The sequence below is a fragment of the Mastigoproctus giganteus genome, chromosome 10, assembly GCF_048544385.1.
Source record: "Mastigoproctus giganteus isolate SK-2022 chromosome 10, ASM4854438v1, whole genome shotgun sequence".
In the NCBI taxonomy this organism is placed as follows: domain Eukaryota; kingdom Metazoa; phylum Arthropoda; class Arachnida; order Uropygi; family Thelyphonidae; genus Mastigoproctus; species Mastigoproctus giganteus.
Genome location: NC_143584.1, coordinates 192,858,363 through 192,880,348, shown reverse-complemented (window position 1 = coordinate 192,880,348; position 21,986 = coordinate 192,858,363). Strand labels below are relative to the sequence as shown.

Genomic DNA, 21,986 nt, shown 5'->3' with positions numbered 1-21,986 from the left:
AAATTGAGAGTACAGGTACCAGCGTTTTGTTTTACCGTGGTTCTGATGCACTCGAAGTCCACTTTTATTTCGGTATTCAGTTATTTAGAATACACACATTTTTTTTTTAAATAAAAAAGAATAAAATTTTAAATAAATAATTATATCTTAAAAATGAATTTTGTAATGCACATATAGCTTCCAATATTTAAAGGAAAGCTGTTTTTTGTTTTGTTTCAATAAATGAGATAAATTTTGTTTATTTTTTATTTGCTTTTTATTTTATTGTTTATTTGTTAAATGTTTATGTGTTTATGAAATAAGATATGGAAGAAAACATGCGTGAAATCAAATGCAATGATGATTTTTCAAGTTGACCATAGTAGACAATTTAGAAATTTTGGCGCATCTTTTTTTTTAATTATTCAACCGTTATAGTATAGTATCGTTTATATTTATTTATTTTTAAATCTATGGTAGCTAGAAACATCTGGTAGAGGCTCTGCTGCTAAGACGTCTGTTTTTTATATATACTTGGCACATTGCCAACGAGATTATTTTATCAAGTTGTAGCCTTGACAGTGTTTCCTGCCCTGAAAGCTGACGAACAAAAGGTTGGACTGTAAAGCTTTTTTTTTTTCAGTACTAGGGTTACCGAGTTCGGACATGTTAAACAAATTCCTCTTTTTTTTTTTAATTATTTTTTTTTATTCTGTGTAGGTTTAAACTTACAGACACGTGTTTGAACAACATAAAACAAAGGAACTCTGATATAAAAGACAAATTTGGTATCATAAAAATAGGCAAATAGTAACTTGTGTTTGATTGCCACAATAAGGAATGATTTTACGTTATTATTCAAATTATTGCTTCGTTGACACAATGCTAATACTTCTGTCCAGGAAGTTCTTATTGATAAAAAGAAACATGTACAGTACTCATAGGTTTTATTGTTTACTTGATTATGACATATCAGTGCATAGAACAAACAGTATTTGTAATATACTACATAAATATAATGGAATTTTATACAAGATACACAAATATTTAAGCGTAATATAATTAATGTTCATCTTTCAGTTAAAGTACAAAATGCTTCATTTACTAATTCAGTTGAAGTAACATAAGATGGAAGTTTTATCAATACATCATAACAGTCAATTAGCAATATAGAATACATGCTTTACAGAAACGTGCTATTATAACGAACAGTGAAATCTATTTAATGAATGAGAGGTACAAGAGTGGTTTCCAAAAAGTTTCCGAGAAAAAATTTCATAAAATTGCATAGACAGCTTTTAGTACATAAAAGTAGGCGCACCATTATGTTTTCTCTTATACAGGACTTCTGTACTCGAAAATAGAATATCCATGTGTCTGGTAACTTTTTTTTTTTAATTTATACTAAAGTGGTACTCATTCACATAAATTCATTATAAGACCTATTTTAAGGATACCTCTTGTTACTTCTGTTTTGTTATGAATGGTGATAGTTTCTCCATAATACAACGAGAAAATCACTGCAACTTATCAATTGTCATTCCTTTCCAAATTCTTTCATCACTACCCTTTTTCCCCTATAGTGTCATCTGTATTACTCATTTTCGATTTTTGTTATTGCTTTGTTGATAATAAACTCGAAAGATTCCATCTTTGCGAAATGAATTCTTGTTTGCTATTGTTGAAATGCAACCCATCGGATACTTCAAGGAAATTCCCTCGTATGGCGTATTTACACATTCCATATATTTCGAACATCGTCTTAATGCTAAGAAAGCGATGAATAATACTATGCGGAATGTCTCTGTTCGCAACAGATATCCTGTTAGGAGTCAATAATTTTGGGCAACTTGGAAACTCCATGTAATAGGTTTTCGAAGCAGCGAAGCTAATGAAGGCATCTAATACTAAACATCCTTTTACTTTTTAGTTTATGTTTTAGTACAACTAAATTTATTCTTCATTTTCTCATACCATTTTTTTACCCCAAGATAATATGGTTTTCGTATCATGGACACAACAGCAAGTATTTTTTTTTGAGTTTTAGTATCTTATTTCGCGAGGTGGAAGGTCCTTGATGTTTAGTAACTTAGAATGTACTTAATTTTAATTCTGTCATATAGTGTAGCCTTTCAAAAAAGTTGTTATTAAAGGCTAAAGAAGTCAGTAAATTAAAAGCAACTTGGACAGGCCATTCATTTATAATTTAAATGCAGTGTGAGTAGTGGAGTTACCCAGTGCTGTCCATATTATAAGACGTTTTCCATATTTCCATTAAGAACACAGAGGAGTGGAATCTGTAGAACACCACCAATGGTAATACAATCCTAGATATTAATCCCCATGGAATTACTCCAAAGAAATGAAGTTGAAGCTGACTTGACACGTGATTCTGATCAGTGAAAGACTCCGTAATCCACAAAACAAGGTTACTAAAAGCTAAGAAAGTGACCACTTGACGGCCAGGCCTGGAACTCTGATGGTCGCAGCAGTAGGTACAGCACTTTTGGGCCACCTGATGGAAAAATATAGATTGTACAATAGACTGCATTATTACCAGAGCTCCGTCAATAAATACTACTAAATATCTGGTGTTGAATAAATCGTTTGCTCCAACAACTAGGGAACACGTACCATAAACAAACACTGCAGCCACTCCTATATTTTGTAGTACTGTATGCAGATTTTGCTGTCTGTTTGGATAAGGGCACATTTTTTGTATTTTACATAACCCCAGTAGTATTCCAAGTATAGATATGGCTAGTATTCCACCATGAACAGTAACCATAATCAGCAAGGTCTCCATTTTTAGATTCTTGTTGTTTATTAGCAGAAAAAACAGAATTAGAACAACAATGCCCACAGCCAGTACTAGAAGCCCAACGAATAAACCTTTACTTGATCCCTTGCAATCCACCTTTCTTCCTTCTCGAGGTTTCTTGGAAAGGGCATTTTCTGCTCTTCTGTGAGGTGACCACGATCCAGATTTCCTTGAAATCTTTTGGCAACGATGGGTCATACAGTCCCAAAGGACATAATTTACAGTTGCCCCTATCAGACTGTACTGAACAATGAAAGGAAGAATAAAAGGCAGTGATTTATCCCATATGGTACCTATTGTTGTGTTCTGGAAACATTGGCGAAGAATAAGGAGGCTTTCCATTTTCTCTTCTTCTTGTTCTACCCACAAACAATTCGGTGACCCTATAACAAGAAAAAATACGTTAAATATCACAATTCACTAAAAAAAGCACTGTAATAAACAAAATATGCTTCTTCTCTTTATACTGTTTATCTCTGATTTATATTAAATGTTCATTGAACATTATTTAATATGTTGTCACCATCCTCAAACATACAGTAGAAATTAAGTTTAGGTTAATGAACGAATCCTGATTTCTATCAACCCAATAATAGCATTAAAAGCAGAAGTGTATACTGTATATGTATCTGATTTTATAGGGCTTTAGACGCGACAGCGACTTAAGACATATTGCGCCCTACATATCATGTCTCTAAATTGCGTGTTCTGTGGTCGTTTTGCCTGTTTGCTGGACAAAAAACTTGAATTTTATGAGAAAAAAACCACGCTACCTCGCCTGAGACCGACTAACTCATTCATTGTGCAAAAAAGCCTGTAATAATTCTAATGTCATCGCCGGGATTCGAACACCAAGACAGCCATTTCTGGAATTATTGTCCTCAGGTTTTTCACTCAGTTGCAGGGCTTGACGGTCTAGTGGGGAATCCAATAAGAACTGAGATATGACATACCAAGTTACATGTCCAAATTGCTTTTCAAGTTACATAGTTGAAACGGCATTTAGGTTGAAATATAGGACAGCGCGAACATATCTGCTGTCCGTACAGCCAGTGGGTTTGCATTGTTTGCATAACCAACAAGAGAACCCCAGATTGATTGCCATCACTGCAGCATCTTCTACAGTTACTAAGCATTGGAATCATTTTCCTTAGCAGTTGGACTTTTCTCAAGCTGTGCTTTCGGTTGCAGGTCGTTGCGTCAGGGCCGTTCCGTGTTGTGGTTGCACCATCAAAATAACGACTACGCTCCCCTCTGTAATCTCTGCCTGAAGGTATGGGGGACAGCGAGAATAAAACAATTACTAAAATGTCAGACTCGGAGGTAGAATGTATGGACAGAATCACCCCGAATCGCACTAGTGGTGTACATGCATCATATCATATCATATTGAAACTACTGGTTGTGAACATAAAATTCGGAGAAATAAGAGGAAAACGCGCAGAAAGGTCTTAAGGTCCGGGACTGAGTCCCCGCAATTCCCTGCTATAGCTGAACAACCTGAAACTGTATGGATTCTGACCCCAATGATGCACTGGACGACGAGGACGTTTTAATAGGATCACCCATCGACAAATTCTTGAGGCTTAGGAATATGCTTGAGAGGGTTATGGCTTAAGGAAAAAATAGAATTTCAGCAGCAAGAAGAACAGATATTACCAAAATCTGGGCAAAGATGGAGAGTATTATACTTCACCTCCATACTGATAATGAGAGGCTGCATGCCAAATTGAAAACAATCACACAGGAACGGGAAAAGAAAATGCCAGAACGCCCCTTTCCTACGCCGATGCGTTGAGGATCCAGACACTTGACAACGACACCTTCATCCCTGAACAAACAAAACAGACCAAAGAGCCAGATAAAGCGAAGGCAGTATCACATGTCGTGATAGTAAAACCGACAGAAGAGGCAAAGCTATACACGAGTGAGGCGGTCAAGAACGTTCTCACTACAAAACTGAAGGATGAAATGAAGAAACCAAAAATAAAGACCATGAGAAAAACTATGATGCCTGGTCTTGTCATAGCATAGAGACCTCAACCAGGGAGGAGGCGCTCTCGGTACTTCAAAGTGCACAGATGACCTCCATTGGATTGAAAGCGGACACTCCTAAACTGAAAGGGCCTTCTGTTGTCATATTCGACTTATACAAATCTCTCACCCCAATGGGGTTAAAAGAAGAATTATACCACAAAAATCTCAGCGATCTCATAAAAGAGGATGAGTTGGATGCCCATGTCATCCCAAAATACACCAGGTCCAAATCCTCGTCTGCAGTTAACTGGGTTGTTGAACTTTCCCCTTTGGCCTGGCAAGCTGTAAATCAACAGGAGCGGATCTTTGTCAGTTGGGGAAGGCATGTAGCAGTACTAAAGTGTTACCGATATCTGAAATTTGGCCACACTTTTTATACGTGTAGCCAGCGGGAACCTACGTTTGGCCACTGTGCCCAACGTGGCCACGAATACCGTCTATGTCCAAAGAACAACCAGCCATATGTGCCAACTGCAAAAAAACAAATCTACCCACCACCATTCCAACACGGACTCAACCTGCGCTGTATATCTTAAAACCAAGGCCATGAGGTTTCAAATGAGGTTGAGGTTTGAACACTTTATGCTCTCTCTCCTCGGATACACCGAGCAAGCTGGATGCCTTTTGGCATTATGGTAACTCGCTTGGCATGGATTGCGCACAAGTTGGTATCTTCAAATAAGCCAACGAGATATACTTCACTAGCTTCCTGCAGAGCCATCACCGCTGAACTTTGGAAACGGAGGTCACTCTTGAAATTTTGCGCGATTTCACGAACGAGTCGCTGGAAAGACAGCTTTCGGATTAACAACTCAGTAGACTTCTGGTATCTCCTGATTTCTCTCAAGGCAACTGTACCCGGCCAACCGTAACCGTACCCCACCAGTTACGCATAAACTATGGATAGAAGATCCACACTAGGAGAAACTCGGGAGTTAAAATTCATTCAATTAAACGCGCAAAGAGCACGGACAGTGGCTGACTAAGTAAAGCTCAAGGCACAGGAGGAACACATAGACATTATACTATTACAGGAACCTTACTCTCACATGAGAAAAAATTATAGAATATCCCAACCACTACAGGATAATCCAAATTCTTCGGAAGCACCATGGGCAGCAATCGCAGTAAGAAACACCGAAGTCTCAGTTACTCAGATTTCAACCCTTTGCACACACACAAGTGCATGTGCTCATATAAACTCAGCCTTTGGGTCTTTTCACATTCTTTCTATCTACAGTAAACAAGGACAACCCATTTCGCACTCTATAAATTTAATACAGACAGCTGTTGATGTTCTCCCAGGGGGTTATCTTCTAATCGCAATGGACTCAAATTGTCGCTCTCCAATGTGGCACAGCACAACACCAGACCCACAAGCATCAGAAATGGTGAAGAACTGGGAAACTACATGATGTCATCCAATTTGCGCATCTTATACCGATCTGGAAACCTTCCAACCTTCAACAGTACCCTCTGGGAGAGCACCATTGATGTGACCATAGCCTCGCCATCCATCGCAAGTAAATTTACCAACTGGAAAGTTAATGATGCGTGGACGACCTTTGACCACAGAGCGATCACCTTCTCCTTGTGTCGCTCTGTTGATCATGTTTCCCCCTATTCCCCGAGATGGCATCAGGTATTGTATCAAAAAAGCGGATTGGAACCGCTTTTACTAAGTTCTTTAAGACTTGCTATCTACCGATCTTCTCATCCTGACCCAACCCACTCCTGAGAATAATGCAATAACACTAACTAAAAGTATCCATCAAGCTTGCTCTACTGCCATTACCTTTTCGCACTGTTGTCCCATGGTGGAACCTTGAATTGGACAGCCAGAGAAAAGCAGTACATCATGCCCGCAAGGCCTTCCAGAGGGCTCTTACTTCACTACCTCTCCCTGAAATTGACGCTGCCAGAGAAACCTACAGATTGCTCCGAAATGCCTACACAGATAATATAAGAAAATCCAAGAAAAAGTCCTGGCAGGAATTGGTTTCCTCGATGGGTAACAGCGAGCCCTGGGGAATGGTATACCATATCGTGAACAACAAACTCCTCAGGGGAGAAATCCTGTGTTCAACATTGAAACCAGATGGTTCAGTCACCCTAACTTGGGAACCGTCAACAATATTAATGGTACACCTACATAATCAACAATATATTATTACCAGGAACGAGGAATATGCAACCGATCAAACTGAAGTGCCCTTTTTATTGGACGAATTTCAAACTGCTCTGCACAAAGCCAAAGACAAGAAAACTCCTGGAAATGATCTTTTTGAGGTGGATGTCTTAAAAAAGTGTGCTGAAAGATTTCCTCACCACCTACTAGCTACCTTCAACAACTGTCTTGAGTCTGGATACTTTCCCAAAATCTGGAAGGAGGCTAATATAAAACTTATCATCAAAGGTCCTGAAAAACCTCCAGAAATTCCAAACGGCTACAGACCAATTGCCTTGCTTCCTGTCCTCCTCTACAAACTGCTTGAAAGATTTCTACACACTCGGATGGAAAGACACTACACAGAATCAAACCTGGCATCCTCCCGCCAATTCAAATTCAAACATGGAACTGGTACGGAGGGTGCTCTTCAGTACCTCATCGCTTCGGCGAAAAATAGTCCTGTGAAATACTCCCTTGCCATCATAGTGGATTTTGCCTGTGCATTTGATCGCCTGTGGTGGCCAAGCATCCTCAGGAAGCTTAGACATGCCAAAACTCTCAACTTTTACAGATGCATTTCTTCATACCTCAACCAGCGGAAGATCATGCTCACCTCCAAGTACCAGCAAGTCTCCAGGCTGGTCACACGGGGTTGTCCTCAGGGCTCGGTCCTTGGACAATTTTTCTGGTCCATTGTCTTGGACGAGTTCCTGGAGATGGGCCTTGAGTGGCTGTGTCTTTGGCCTTTGCAGGCGACCTAGTCTTGGTTTTCTATGCTTGTTCTCGAGCTCAGTTGGAAGTCAATGCCAATCTGGCCCTCAGAAAGCTCCAGAGCTGGGCCTCCACACACCGGCTCACTATTTCTGATGAGAAAACCAAGTCTATTTTGCTTCAACTAACCAGACCACCAGCCATAAAAATTAATGGTGCACCCATAAAATTGTTCCCTAAAATAAAGTATTTACGCATCATTCTCGATATGAAGTTGACATTGTACCCGCATCTCGTTTATGTCGCAACCGAAATTAGGAAATACACGGCACTGATTGCCAGAATTAGTAGGGCAGACGACGGGCACTTGCACTAATTTCTGAAACCATCTTCTTGCCAGTTGTCTGCGACGGTGCGGCAGTGTGGTATACCAGAGCCAACATCCAGCGAAATAAAGCTAAGTTGGATTCAATTCACAGTTATGCTCCTCACAGTTACTAGAGCCTGTCGCACTGTTAGTACGCCGGCCCTTCAAGTCCTCTCAGGATATGTACCCCTGTATCTTGAGGTGATCAAGAGAGGCCTATTTCAAAGACTAAAGAGAAGTATTCCCTCTGAGATCCTTGACCTGGCCTTGATCTGGCCAACGATCCCAAAAGAGGGAGAAAACGTATTGCAAACAAGCTCGTTGAAATTTGGCAAGACTCATGGGATAACACAAGCAAAGGAGCTATTACCAAACTTTTCCTACCTTCTGTCGCCCAAACATACCCAAAGTTTCCTCCCTGGTTTTCACCGGGCCTCCAAGTAACTTTCTTACTTACTGGACACGGACCTTTCAGGAAAAAATTAACAGATCTGGGCATCGAATAAAACCCACTTTGCACATGCAGACAACCTGAAAGCTGAAAGCATGTAATATACTTCTGTCCTTACTATGAGGATTACAGGACAAGACTGATCACAAAAACACACTGAAACCTACACCATCAGGAACATTTATTTCTGCAATATGAGCTCTACTATCATGCCCTTACCGAATTTGCTCAATCAACCTTCCAATTCAGACGTACAAATCAGACAACAATCTCCTAGGCAACAGTTCGACAGTAGTACAAAGGGAATCCACCTAAACGTACTGCAAGCCCCATCCGGGGTAGGATTAACTTCAAACCCTGCTGACACCTTCAAGTGTGGGATGACTTTGCACCTGTATACTGGAAGGTGGGTGAGGTGTACAAACACCTTCCGGTGTAAACGCCATATGGCACTTCTTTGCAGGGTAATTGTTACCCTGAAATCTTTTTTTCTTTCCCTGGCCCTGGGTGGGTGGGTGGGCTCTCCAGGTTAGGGGCTCCAACCTTCATTCTCTCCCTACTTCCGTCATCTGGAGGACGCCTTCTTTCCACGTCCTTCTTCTTTCTTCCCACTTTAACTTCCCCCTCTTTTTCTTCTTCTTCTTCTTCTTTTCTTCTTTTTTTTTTTTTTTTTTTTAAGTGAATCCTGGCAGAGGCCAGCCAGAGTATTATGGGCAGCCTGGCTCACCTCCCAGTGGTGGTGGCGGGCAACGCGGGGTCCCATTAGGGGTCCTGCGGCCAAGAAGCCAGTGACATAACAACGGGACATAACAACGGAACATAACGTTACTCTAACACAAACCAGACATTACACTTTTTCAGCTTTTACAGAAATTCTGTATTTCTTCACAAAGTACCATGGCGGAGATGTGGGAACCCACCAGTGGCACCTGCCACAAAACTCTCTGCTACTATGCAGGTACTGCAGGACGTAATACCTAGCGTTTCAATATAAAAATATATAATACCAGTTTCAATATAAAAATATATAATACCAGTTTCAATATAAAAATATATAATACCAGTTTCAATATAAAAATATATAATACCAGTTTCAATATAAAAATATATAATTATTGTAGTAAACAGGTAACCTTTCTGGGCATTCAATAAGGTGGTAAAATGGCAGCTTTCTGAAAAATTGACATAAATTTATAAGGAAACTAGTTTGGAACGAGAAAGGGAGAGAGCATCATAGTTACTTTTCTCCGAGCTGCGCAGTACTGTTTAGGTCTTTCTTGAAATGCTGATGTACAGGCCATATAAAAGCAGATTTTTGAAAATTTATATTGCCCTTGTTTCTCTATATATCTTTTATAAAAAAATTTTAGACAAATTTTATATGACACATTTTATATAATTCTTTGTTCGATTGAATTGTTATGGGCAAAATATAAAATTGATTTGATTTTAAGTTAATTTTAAGTTTTCTTAATAAAAATTTAAATTGGTATTCTCAGTAAACGTTCAGAGCAAATACTTACATTGGACGCCATGCTGTCCATCAGTATCAACCGTGTGGATAGTAAGGTTGTAGCCAGTAGGTGGCCAGGGCTTGCTGTTATTGTAGAACACATGAGTTGTATCTAACCATTCTTTTGATGTTTCCCATACAACAAGCCTCAACCATACCGCTAAATTAGCAGCCACAAGATGCATTAATGCCACATGTCGAAACCAGCCTAAATTGTGTACAGCTTTCTAAAAAATAAAAATAAAAAAGTGCTAATTAGAATTAGAAATATTCTAGTTTTTAAGTATTTTTACTTAATAATAGTTAATGCAGTCTGAAGTATCTAAAAGGATGGTTATGCATTGAATTCATGCCTGAATGATGCCTTGTACCGGAGAAAAGTCTTTAAGATATTCACTAACTTTAGCAGTCACTGAGTAGTGAAACTACAAATTGTGGACTCCTCGTGTGGTTTGTGAATAGACCTCCAGTGTGCTCGTTAAAAATCATATGATACTAGTCATCGGACTCCTTCCATGACTCCTTCTCTTTAACCCCTCGATAGTGGACCTGGTAGTTATCACTGTAGTCCATATAGAATGGTTGTTCCTATATAAAGTACTTGTATTATATTGACTTTATCTTGTAAAGTGATATCTCTTTATTTTCATACCACTTAATTTTGGTCTTTTAATCACCAAGATATCCTTGATGTCAATGTAATGTTTAATTAATGGCATTCCTATTTGGGGAAAATAGAAAATTTAAACAGTCCATTCGATCAGCAAATCATCAAAACACAAAGATGGCTTCAAATGAAAGCAGCCAAAAGTTGAACAATTCTTTATTCGACCTGTGATAAGGAACTTTATTTTTCAATATAGTCTCTCTTCCTAATACCTGGATACTTTCAGATATGAACTTTTTTGGTTGCAACTAAAGAAATAGTTGGTCCAAGTGGCCCAGAATGGTAGCCACCTGGAGAAAAGTTAGGAGAATAACGAGGGTGTGGTAGAACTTCGAAACTCAGATCTTGAATGATGTCAACAGTTGCGCTGATACTGTGAGTGTGGGCATTGTCATGTTCATTTTAGATATTGTCACGAACGTATCCGATGATCAAAGAAGGAATGCGACAATATTCCGTCCGTTGAGTTTTTCAACAGAAGGAATATTGTCTCGCGTGGCGCATGCAATTAGCCTGGTCATGTCGAACAGAATCTTTCATATTATGGACTGCATTTATACACTCTGTAAAACACAGTTCTCACCATGCACACTAAGCATCCTATGATAAATTTTACTGGATTTTAAACCTAACCCTTAAAAATTCAAAACTCATGTGCATCTTCATATCTACACATGATGCCAGTTTATTCGTGCATCTGCGGTATTCACGCTATGGAAACATAATTTTTCTCAGGGGGTGCTTGCTAACACAAAATAATTTTTGATGTTGATGTAAATAATTGGAGTTAAATGTGTAGTTGCAATTTTATCTGTTATTTTACTCATTTTACTCATGATTTTTTTTTTCATTTGAGTCACCCTCGTATAATGAAAGAATTGACGAAAAGTATCAGTATATTATTCAATAAACATATGACGAATTTCTTGGAATTAATTTTCCTGTTCTTGTATATATTTTCAACTGATTATTATAAAGTAAGATAAATGTTTATTATAAATGCTTAAATGTAGAGATTAAGAGATACGTGCAATAAATGGGAGAATTAAGTGAATGTTTTTCATCATTCGGGAAGAGGTGAATTTCTTTGTCTTAATAAGTGCATAGAATAAGAGCTTTAAACAAAGAACTTGTTCCAAGCAATAATTCCACAGAAGTTTCTCTGATAGAAAGTACATTTCTATCAGAGGAACTTCTATATTTTATAGAAGAGCAAAAATAAAAGAAAGGGTAAAATTCTTTTAAAAGGCATTGCTCTCTCTCAAAACTGTGAGGATACCAGCGTGAGTTGCTTCAGTGTTACGTTTCAAATAAGCAAAACTGCTCCTAAGAAGAGATGTATAATGCTCATTATTTGTAATGTGATGTTCCTTCCCCCCACCACACGTAGCAGCCTTTTCACTGTTTTTTCGCACGTTATCGGTGGGAAGCCAGACTTATAGTCTTCACTTACAGACAGGCTAAGAGCTTATCAGTTCATTTTAGAAAACTTTTATTTTCATACCACTTGGCGTCTCTTATTTTGTGAATCAAATCATCACTGGGTTGTCAACTGTTGTGCTGATGGGTACTGGTCTCCAGTCGATGAGGTGCTGAATAGCAGCGAAACAACCATCTGATAGGAAGGGAGTGCCATCACAATACAAATAAATAGTATTATACAGTATTTCTTTTGTCGAATCTAAGTGCTACCTATTTTTATGGGATGATGAATGATGTAACGCTGAGGCAACTCATAGCGGTACTCACAATTGCAAATATCAGCTTTCAGAGACTTTTTAGAAATGACTTTTATCTTTTTTTTAATTTATTTTATTTTTTTGTTTGTTCTGTATGAATATGGAAGCCCTCTTATAGAAATAGTCTTCACTTATAATTACGTTCATTAAGTACATTCATTGAGTTGTCTCTAAAATTTAGATAAATAGATGTTAATTTTATCTAAAGGAAACAGCAGATATAAATCACTAACCTGTGCATTTATTGAAAGGAAGTGCATCTGCATAAATGTGAATAGTGCTTGAAGAATTGGCTGGAAGAAATTCAGGTTGTCCATACAGGGTTCTTCCATGGAGAAAAGTGTCGCTATTTCTAAACCTATGCAGATCAGGGTTCCCAAGCCAAACACTGAAAAAAATTGAAAAGATACAAGATACATATTAAATAAATAAATAAATTAATATTCATTTTATTACCAAAAATACAGACAAGCCCATCACGGTCTTATGGCTAGAGGCAGCCATTAACAAAATTTACAGAAACTATAGCAATAAATTGATTACAAATTGTAAAACTTTGGTACGTAGTCCTCAGTTACATGTGGAGACACAATTAAGGAGACACTTCTCTGGCATTTATGGAGTGGTGATTCTTCAACAGTTTTTGATCAGGTTGGCTATCTCTTTTCTCCAGGATTTGCTAGAGACAAACTTTGACATTCGATTCTGAGTTAATTAATTAATAGAGGTGCAGAGTTGGAGAATAGCCTATCCATTTGTTGGAGTTGTTCAATTTTGATATGTACAATTGCGTGGTCCGTGTGTTCTGATAGGATGGCATTTCAGTGACTGTGGTTGTGATGTTGGGAGAAACTGCCACTTTCGAAAGAAGTTTACACAGCAGATAGTTGTGTAAACTCTCTCTGGTTGAGCTTGAGGTTCTGATACATTTTCTCTCTGGATATTGTGAATGGAAATCCTAATTTCTGGTTTAGCCAGTCAAGTTTAGTCAAGTGAGGGAGAGGAACTTCTTATGTGTGGCTTTTTGGAGCTCCTGACTATATTTGTGTTCCATATCTGAGTTTTGGGTAGATGCATTGTTGTACATGTTTGGTAATGATTGCTCTATTATGTATTGTGATAGTTTCTTGGTTGATCAGCCATTTGGCTCTCTGAATACTTCACTGAACATCATATATGTACATATATGTGTAAAGTACTAGCAAAAAGAAAAGAATCCACATCTGTACACAGTGTGTCTGAAAAGTAATGAGAAAAAAATCGTACAAAAAAAAAAGAAAAAAAGCATCTTGAACTTCTTTCACATTTATCTCCTTGACATGATTGGCCACATTCTTTTGGATTGTAAAATCATTTTCTTTTCACCTTCATTTTTAAAACTTTTTTAGATTCGATTGTTATTAGGGATGTGTTGTGTTTGAATACAACTTGCACACAAATTAACATTTATTAAGGCGAGAGAGGGTTTTTGGATATTCGAAAAACCTCACACCATTTCCTTAATAAAAGCTAATTTGAGACTGACTGAATTGCGACTTGGTTTGTTCAGTAATTCAGATAATACTTTTTTTAAGGCAATCTCGGCGAGCTCAGATGATGTAGCGATTTCTGTGGCATCACGAACTTAAATATTTATTTATTTTCTGTATTGATGCCGGTCAACAGCTTTTTTACTAATTGAGAATGATCACCCTCTTTGAATTTAATTAAGTATACTTGTCTTTTCTTCTATGATTAACTTCTGATATATGACCGATGAAGTGTTAAAGAACATTCAAAATATAGATCACTATGCTGTGAGACAAATTTATGGAAGAGTTTTTGTTTCCTGAATTTTCATCGTATAAACTTAATAGAAAATATGCCGACCGGGCTAGCCGGGTAGGTAAAGTGCCTGCCTGGCAACCCAAAGGTCGCGGGTTCGATTCCCGCCTCGGGCTGGATATCACGATGGTGCTGAACCAACCGGTTGGTTGGATATCCCGGCCACGATACACGAAGGAAGCAAGAAAAAACTGGTTCCTTCGTGTATTGATCACATCATACGAAATAAAAAAAAATAGAAAATATTATAGTGGTTAGCTGTTAGTAGCGCCCTGTAAGATTTCAGAGTAGAGGGAAAGGGATCTATTTACCGCCTCCATGAAGGATGAACGAGCACTGAAACATATGATAACAGCAGGTATAGATGTTCCTCAAAATAGGCGGCTTAATATCGAGTCGCGTATTGTAGGCCTGCAACATCATAACCCAATGTCTGCGACGGATGCACCCGATTTTGTTTGACACGGTGGAAATTTTCGATACTTTGGCAATAAATATATAGAAGTACTAGCAATGACAGAATGCATAGACGAGAAACCTTGGCCGATACTTATTAGTTTATCTCAGTTTGGTACCACAGTAGTTTACTGTTGAATGGTAATGTATAAAAAAGCTTTTCTTCTTGTCGAGGTGAATAGACAGCTTATTTTCTGAAACTCGAAATATGCTCTAGGAGATAACTTTATGGTCTGATTTCCTGTTGCAACGTGTGTTTTAAACTTAATATAAAACTCTTCTGGTATTAGATAGTTGTATTGTCTTCTTATTCTGTTTAGCTAATACTAGAATAAACTATTAGGTTCCTTCGTATTCTTGTACAGATGAATACATAATGAAAAGAGAAATAATTCAGTATCTATAATATAAACTATACAGTCACAGATACATTATAATAATACTTAAGTAGTTTTGTGCGTAAAGCATAGAACTACGAATTAGAAATTCACTAATGAACGTTCAGTGTAAATACATAATATTTTGTTAGTAGTGAACTCGAAAGTAGTTGAAATGGCATGGATTTAATTGTATCTCATATTGTGACTACCTTCACAATGTGTTGCCATGATATTGCACTACTTCGAATAAGTAACGCTTCTCTAGTAGAGAAGACTTGTTACTTATTCTCGGTGGATATCACCACCCAGACGGCACCGTTTCAAAGCTTGTTTGCATTTGTGTGGGATAATAGCTCTATTATCCACCTGTCCCTATTAAACTTAGAAAGCAAAACGTAGAGGGAAAGTAATAGTAGGAGCGGAAGAAGAAGAAGAAGAAAAGAAATGGTGTAGAAGAATGAAAGGGACAGTAACTCCTTTAACTCTCACCACTCATAAACTCATGAACTCCTGAAATAGCAACGATTCCCCAGTATGGAAGACTGTTGTTACCTATTCTCATAAATTCAGAGCAGCATCAGGCTCCCCCTGGTGGTCGTTTCGTAACGTATTGGCTCCTCTTCGGTGGGTAGGTACCCTGGTGTTGCAATCATGACAATCCAGTTGCGAAGTGTATTTCCACAATTTAAGAGATGCCTAATGGTGTACATAAGTATATACTTAAGTAGATATGTGCGTAAAAGCATAGGATTACGAATTAGAAATTCACTAGCAACACCAGGGTGCCTATCCGCCCACCGATGATAAGCCAACAAGCCTTGAAACGGTGCCGTCTGGTGATGGTATTCGCCGAGCATAAGTAACAATCGCCTTCTCTATTAGAGAAGCATTACTTATTCGAGGTAGTGCAATATCATGGCAACTCGTTGTGAAGATATATATATACACACTTGCATGTGGCTGGGTCCTAAGTCAGGACGCACTTTAAATATCATACATGATTCACGTCTGTGTGTGTGCCGACTTTTGGCCCATGTGCCTTTGAAATAAGTATAACAAATGAATCCCACTGAATTTACGGATTTCTAATAAGGTTTGTATAGATTTTGAATCTATGTCATCCTGAGATAAGAATTGTTTTAAAATTCCCTTGTAAGATTTCCGAAAGAAATTGCAAAAATACGATTTTTATATATCTTACATGTTATAAAAAAGAATATTTAAAACAGTTATTGCTCGCAATTAATCTTTCAACTTTGCAACGTTTAGTTATTTAAAGTGGTATCCAAAGGTTAAATTACAGCAATATTTTATTTTTATTTTTCAAATGTATTTGACTCAATATTTATATGACATCTGACGTATGTTGTAATATAACACCATAAACTTGATTATGATTTTTAATTCGGGAACATGAAAACCAAGCTGATTATAAAATTATAAAAGTACACTCAAACACACACCACCACCATCCGTTGCCAATCTAACGCAGTATACAGAAATTTTGATTTTTCTCTCTCTATAGAATGTAGCATAAACGTTGGAAGATTCAGAGCGGTAGTTGGCTCTTGACAGGATGATAACATGAAGTCGTAATCTGAGGTGGTCAGGACCTGAAACGTATCAAAATCGTAATTTCATGGTTACGACATCAGGAAAAAAGACATATCACGAAGGCAATTTGAAGGCAAGTTCACAGAATTATTGCAGCATTGTAGGATTACAGTTACCTATCCTGGGGTTAAGAGAGATGGCAAGGAATATATAGCTCATTCCTCGATATCTCTAATTGGCCACAAGAATGATGGTTTCAAGGCAAACTGTCTACAGAAGGATTCGAAAAAGTGGACTCTATGCCCCATAGTAGTGAAAATACTGTTTCTGGAGCCAAGACTTATATGGTCAAATATTCTTCTTACAGATGAATCGAGATCTAGTGTTGAAGCTGATTCTCGAAGGCTTCTCATCTGGTAAGGAAAGGGGTCACTATCATGATAGTGGTCTTGGGGGAGTGGATGATATTATGATGAACAGCCGCACGGATACCCACATCTTTGAGTAAGGCACCTTGACTGCTTAGATATACAGGGATCTTTGAGCCTTATATGAGGGTTTTCAGAGGGAGCCATAGTCCCCGAATTCATTTTCAGGGTCGACAATGCTCTTCCATGTAGGAAAACGTGCCGTGTATACCAATTGCTCCTGGATATGCTGCCAATCAATTTGCGTGACATTATAAGGCATGTGTGCCTTGAAATTGCGGTTCGCTTGTTTGCTGGATGCAAAAAACGCGTGTTCCCAGGAGATAAAACCACGTACCCCTCGCCCGAGACCGACTACTCGGCCACATTGTGAAAACAGCGATAAAAGTTCCTAGCTGAATTGAAAGGATTCGAATCCTGGTCTTTTCCACGCAGTATGTGAGAACGATAATTATAATCATAGTGCGCGAGGGCAGAGTGTCATGTGGATGGTGCTGTAAAGATTACTGCGGCGGTGGCAACAGAAAACCTGTAGGCATCCTTTTTTTAACCAGGAATGAACCCTCCCTTATGACTGATTTGTTCCACAAGTTAGAGCCATTCAGAGGTCAACGCTTTCAACACAAGAAATACTGCGAATAGCAGATCGCTATCGCCACTCTTCTGCAAAATCAACTGATGGTATCAGACACCTCCCAGATTTAAAATTACTTTAAGGAAATGGCCATCAAATATTTGTAAATAAAGCGCTTTATTTTGTAACAGCTTTTTACTAAATATTGAACAACCATCGTATTTTCTTATAGACTTATCAGGTGTCAGTTTCATATCCCACTAAATAAATTTCTAGATATATAACGGCTCTACTGGAAACACATATGCTGATAGTTGACCACCGATAAATTAGCTACGCTTGTGGGTAGCACAGTTGGTAGAAAAGACTTCAGTTCTAATCCCGTAAATGACGCAAGGGATTTTTATGGTACTCTTTTCACAACGTGGCTGAGTTAGTAGGTCGTAGGTAAGTGTAGCATGGTTTTTTCTCCCGGAAACTCAGGTTTTTCGTCCAGCAAACAGCAAATCACAGAACACGCGCAATTTTCAGACATTATTATATACGGCGTAATATGGCTTAATTTGCTGATGCCTAAAACACTACAATAACCAACCAACCTATGAATAAGCTTTTCTGATTATAGTACATGTCTCTGGAGATATTTTGGAATATAAAGTTAAAATACATGAGGAAGTATCATACATATATGTATATATATACGATTGATAGTGGTTCGAGAAGCTTGCCTATAGCCGAAGACGGTCACAAAATGCATAATTTTCCTTTTAATTGTAAACTTGGCAATGCAGAAAGCATGTAGAATAGGGAGAGGGGGAGGAGTACGTTAATTTTTTGATTATTCCATATCAAGTTTTCACTTTTTATTAAGCCATGCAAAAAAGGAATAAATTATAATACAGTATTAATGTTATTATGCAATTTTTCATTGTAAATAAATGTTATACTCATTCATTCTTGGAAGAGCGGTTTTCGTCTTGGGTTAGATCCGGCAAGTATACCGGTTAAAATAACATAATACACCAGATGCGAAAAGTAAATAATTTAATCGGCGATGATTTAAGAACATTACAACACAAGAATAAAGATTGCATTATGGGATCTATTCTAGTCACATATATCCCACAATTGTTATAAAACGTTTTCTACGAATTGTAATTTATCTGTGTAATTTATCGATACTTGATGAAGGTTTAATAGTTTTATTTATTTCATTCACCTTCATTTTATTTTAGAAGAATATTTATGTTTAAAGTTAAATGAGCAAGTAGTAATTATTTAAAAATAGTTGTAACAGTTATTTAAAGCAATTATTAAGCGATTTGATATTCATTTACCTAACGCCCCCACTCGAAAAAATATGCTGATAGTGGGCCACTGATATTTAGCTTTTCTCATTACAGTACACGACTCTGGATCTTCGTCATCCATTTCTTCTAATTCTGATACTCCTGGACATTTTTGTAGCAGCAGGCTAATATAAACACAAATCAGACAGAGAGCAGCACCCCCTATTAGGTAAGTGAATAAATAACCCTATACAAAAAGAAATAAAAAAATATTAAATTAGAAATTTAATATGCAATCAATAAAACAATGTAGCTTATAAACATTGTAGAATTTTTTATAGCAGATATTAAACATGTTGCCATTTTATTTACCAGTTGTAGCAGCTACAAGTTACTCTTGATAAGATGAGAGAATGGAGTTTCAAATTATTATTATTTGCGAAATTTATCTTTCTGAAAAAGATATATTTAAATATATGTTGGTTCTCCTCTACTTGAAAAGTTTAAACAAGAGTAGTAAAACAGTACACTGCTTTACTACTCGTAGACTTTAACTACTCGTCTGCAATAATTATCTCCGTTTTATCGAGTTTGAGCCATTGAAATTTCTAATTTTAAGCCTTTTTTGGGGGCTTTTTACAAAAAAAAAGGACTAGATCTCATAGAATTCTAGTGTTTCTTAACGAGTTTAATACTTCGAATACATCGATTACTTCAATCAGTTCATTCCTTAGAAAAGCCAGCCTTTTTTGTTAACGTTTTAAAAACTGTATACCTGTTCAGTCGAATTTCTTTTCCTATTACCATTTTTAACTTGCTAAGAATAGTTTTTTTTTATTTACCAGGAGGCCCAGTCTGTCGCATCTAATCTATCTGTTATTTATTTAAAACAATGCTGATGCTCTGTCAACTCATCTGATGGCAATACGAATTATATTTGCAGTTCAGTAATTCTGTTGCAATGATTACTCCTCTTAATAACCATTTTATATAATCCTAGTGAGAAATGCTTATCAAGCATAATTTTCAACAAAAAAATAATGTGAAAATTTATGTGTGTGTCACTTAATTCTGTGATAAATCTTTTCCATCCCTTGTTTTTCTTTCCGTAGTACTATAATTTTTCGTTGAGTAAACAGGTGACTGCTATTAGATATGGCATCTGCAACAGTAGTTGTCATCAACCCATTCGCGCTCAATTACATTTCCTTCTGTTCACAGATGGGTGCATTAAGAAAACAAGCAAGCCATGGTTACATATCCACACTTTCTAACAACTGCGGTGTTACAAAATTGCAGCATTCATTAGAAGCAGGGTATGTTTTTATTCAAGTAATGTAAAAGTAGGAAACTTTACTAACTTATGTATATATTCAATAAATAAATTGTTTTTGCGTTTAAATAAATAATCCTAACATCCTAGACAATTCTGCTCTTATCAACATTTTATAAATTTTGTGGGAAAATAGTCAGTCCTGATCATCATCATAGTTCCTCGTGTCGCATTGTTCTGTCAATAAATTAAAGCCAGCATATAAAATGTGCCCTGGCCTCAGCTGTGGCTTGAAAAGCTCAGCCACGTTTTTGAAATCCTTTATGATTTCACATTATAGCACTTTAATTGTAACCCACAAAGATGCTAAAAATATTTAATACGAATGTTGATTGATAGTTCTGATTCGCTGAGTTCACAACGGGTCTCAAGGATTCCAACTGCGAGATGTTTTAAAACTGATCATTATGTTGGCTAGCAATGATTCTAATCCACCAAGTTCGTAATAAAACAGAAAAGCTCTTTCTTCGAATAGAACCTGAACGGTTAAAGTGGTTAAAAATGTCGTATTGTAGGTAGTTCAAATCCTCAGTCTCTTAATTGGCTTTGATTTACAAAGGAAGGTATGCTTTGCTCATTCAAGTTTCGATCTGGGTATGCAAAAAAAGTTCATATGCGTGTATGAGACTGAGTTCCAGGATATAATGCATGCATGAAAATTAAAACAGTTATGCTTTCAAAAAGGATGTTATTAAATAACTTAAGGGCTATCAGTGATAGACCTTAGAAGTCAGATAATCTGTCAGTGATCAGATTATCGTTAATAGACTTCATGTGATAGATAATCTGCAGATGATCATCTCACAGAGCTATAAGGTAGTATCTGGGGTGGTATTTTATGGGATCTCTTTGTGCAAGATAGTTGAGAAATTTCCTTCGATTGGATTTAAATGTACCATTTTCATCGGAATAAGAAATGAAGTAATTTTTTAAAAAACAATTTACTCAGCACCTTAGTTTTTTTTTGTTTTTTTTTAAGATGTACGAAAGCATTGTTATTTTGCCAGCCGTATTATTTGCTATTTTGCCAGTAATATATCATATTACTTTACATATTTTGTAGTTCTAATGATCACAGCTTTTACACCTTTCTTGTAGATAGTGCTAGCATTAGCATTAGCAAAGGCACATGATGCAAGAAAGCAAGCTTATATAGCATCAGCCAAAAAAAAAAAAAAAAAAAAAAAACCCTTATTTCACCCATCCACTCGCTCCAAATGTTTGTCAAGTTTTGCCTTGAATCTATTTAAGCTATCAACTTCTACAACGACAGATGGAAGTTTGTGCCCTCTTAGGTGATTATTCTGAGCAAGAGGAAGAATCCCATCAGCATTGAGCACGCTCAAACCATTCAAGGCTTTATACACCTCAATCAGATCACTTCGCAGGTGCCTAGTCTCCAGACACTGTAATTTGCAAAACTTAAGCCTTTCTTTGTAAGGCAACCCTTTGTTACATTCACTAATCTTGTTGCTCTTCTCTGTACTCGTTCCAACAGCTCTACATCCTTCTTAAAATGAGGCCTCCAGACCTGTATACAGTACTCAAGGTGCGGCCTGACCATTGTCTTATTGCTGTTGTTGTTTGGTTTTTAGGAGCATTAGCAACTAAGGCCATATTGCTCCAGGATATGCGGTGGTCATTCCTTAACCTTTCCGCATCCTCCGTATTTGGTGGTGACGGGCTCGAACCC

At 37.3% G+C, this 21,986-nt stretch overlaps 1 protein-coding gene across 1 annotated transcript in view; it reads right to left on the bottom strand.

Moving 5' to 3' along the window:
- Window positions 1-909: 909 nt before the first annotated feature.
- The window catches only part of LOC150079677 (proton channel OtopLc-like), an 82,719-nt gene continuing 61,642 nt past the window's right edge, over window positions 910-21,986 (bottom strand). The window contains exons 4-7 of the mRNA XM_090383646.1: window positions 19,009-19,207; window positions 12,689-12,843; window positions 10,060-10,276; window positions 910-3,183 (exon numbers count right to left, since the gene is read on the bottom strand). Of these exons, the coding sequence (XP_090239772.1) occupies window positions 2,210-3,183; window positions 10,060-10,276; window positions 12,689-12,843; window positions 19,009-19,207 (1,545 nt within the window). The 3' untranslated portion in view covers window positions 910-2,209. The remainder of the gene's footprint in view (window positions 3,184-10,059; window positions 10,277-12,688; window positions 12,844-19,008; window positions 19,208-21,986) is intronic.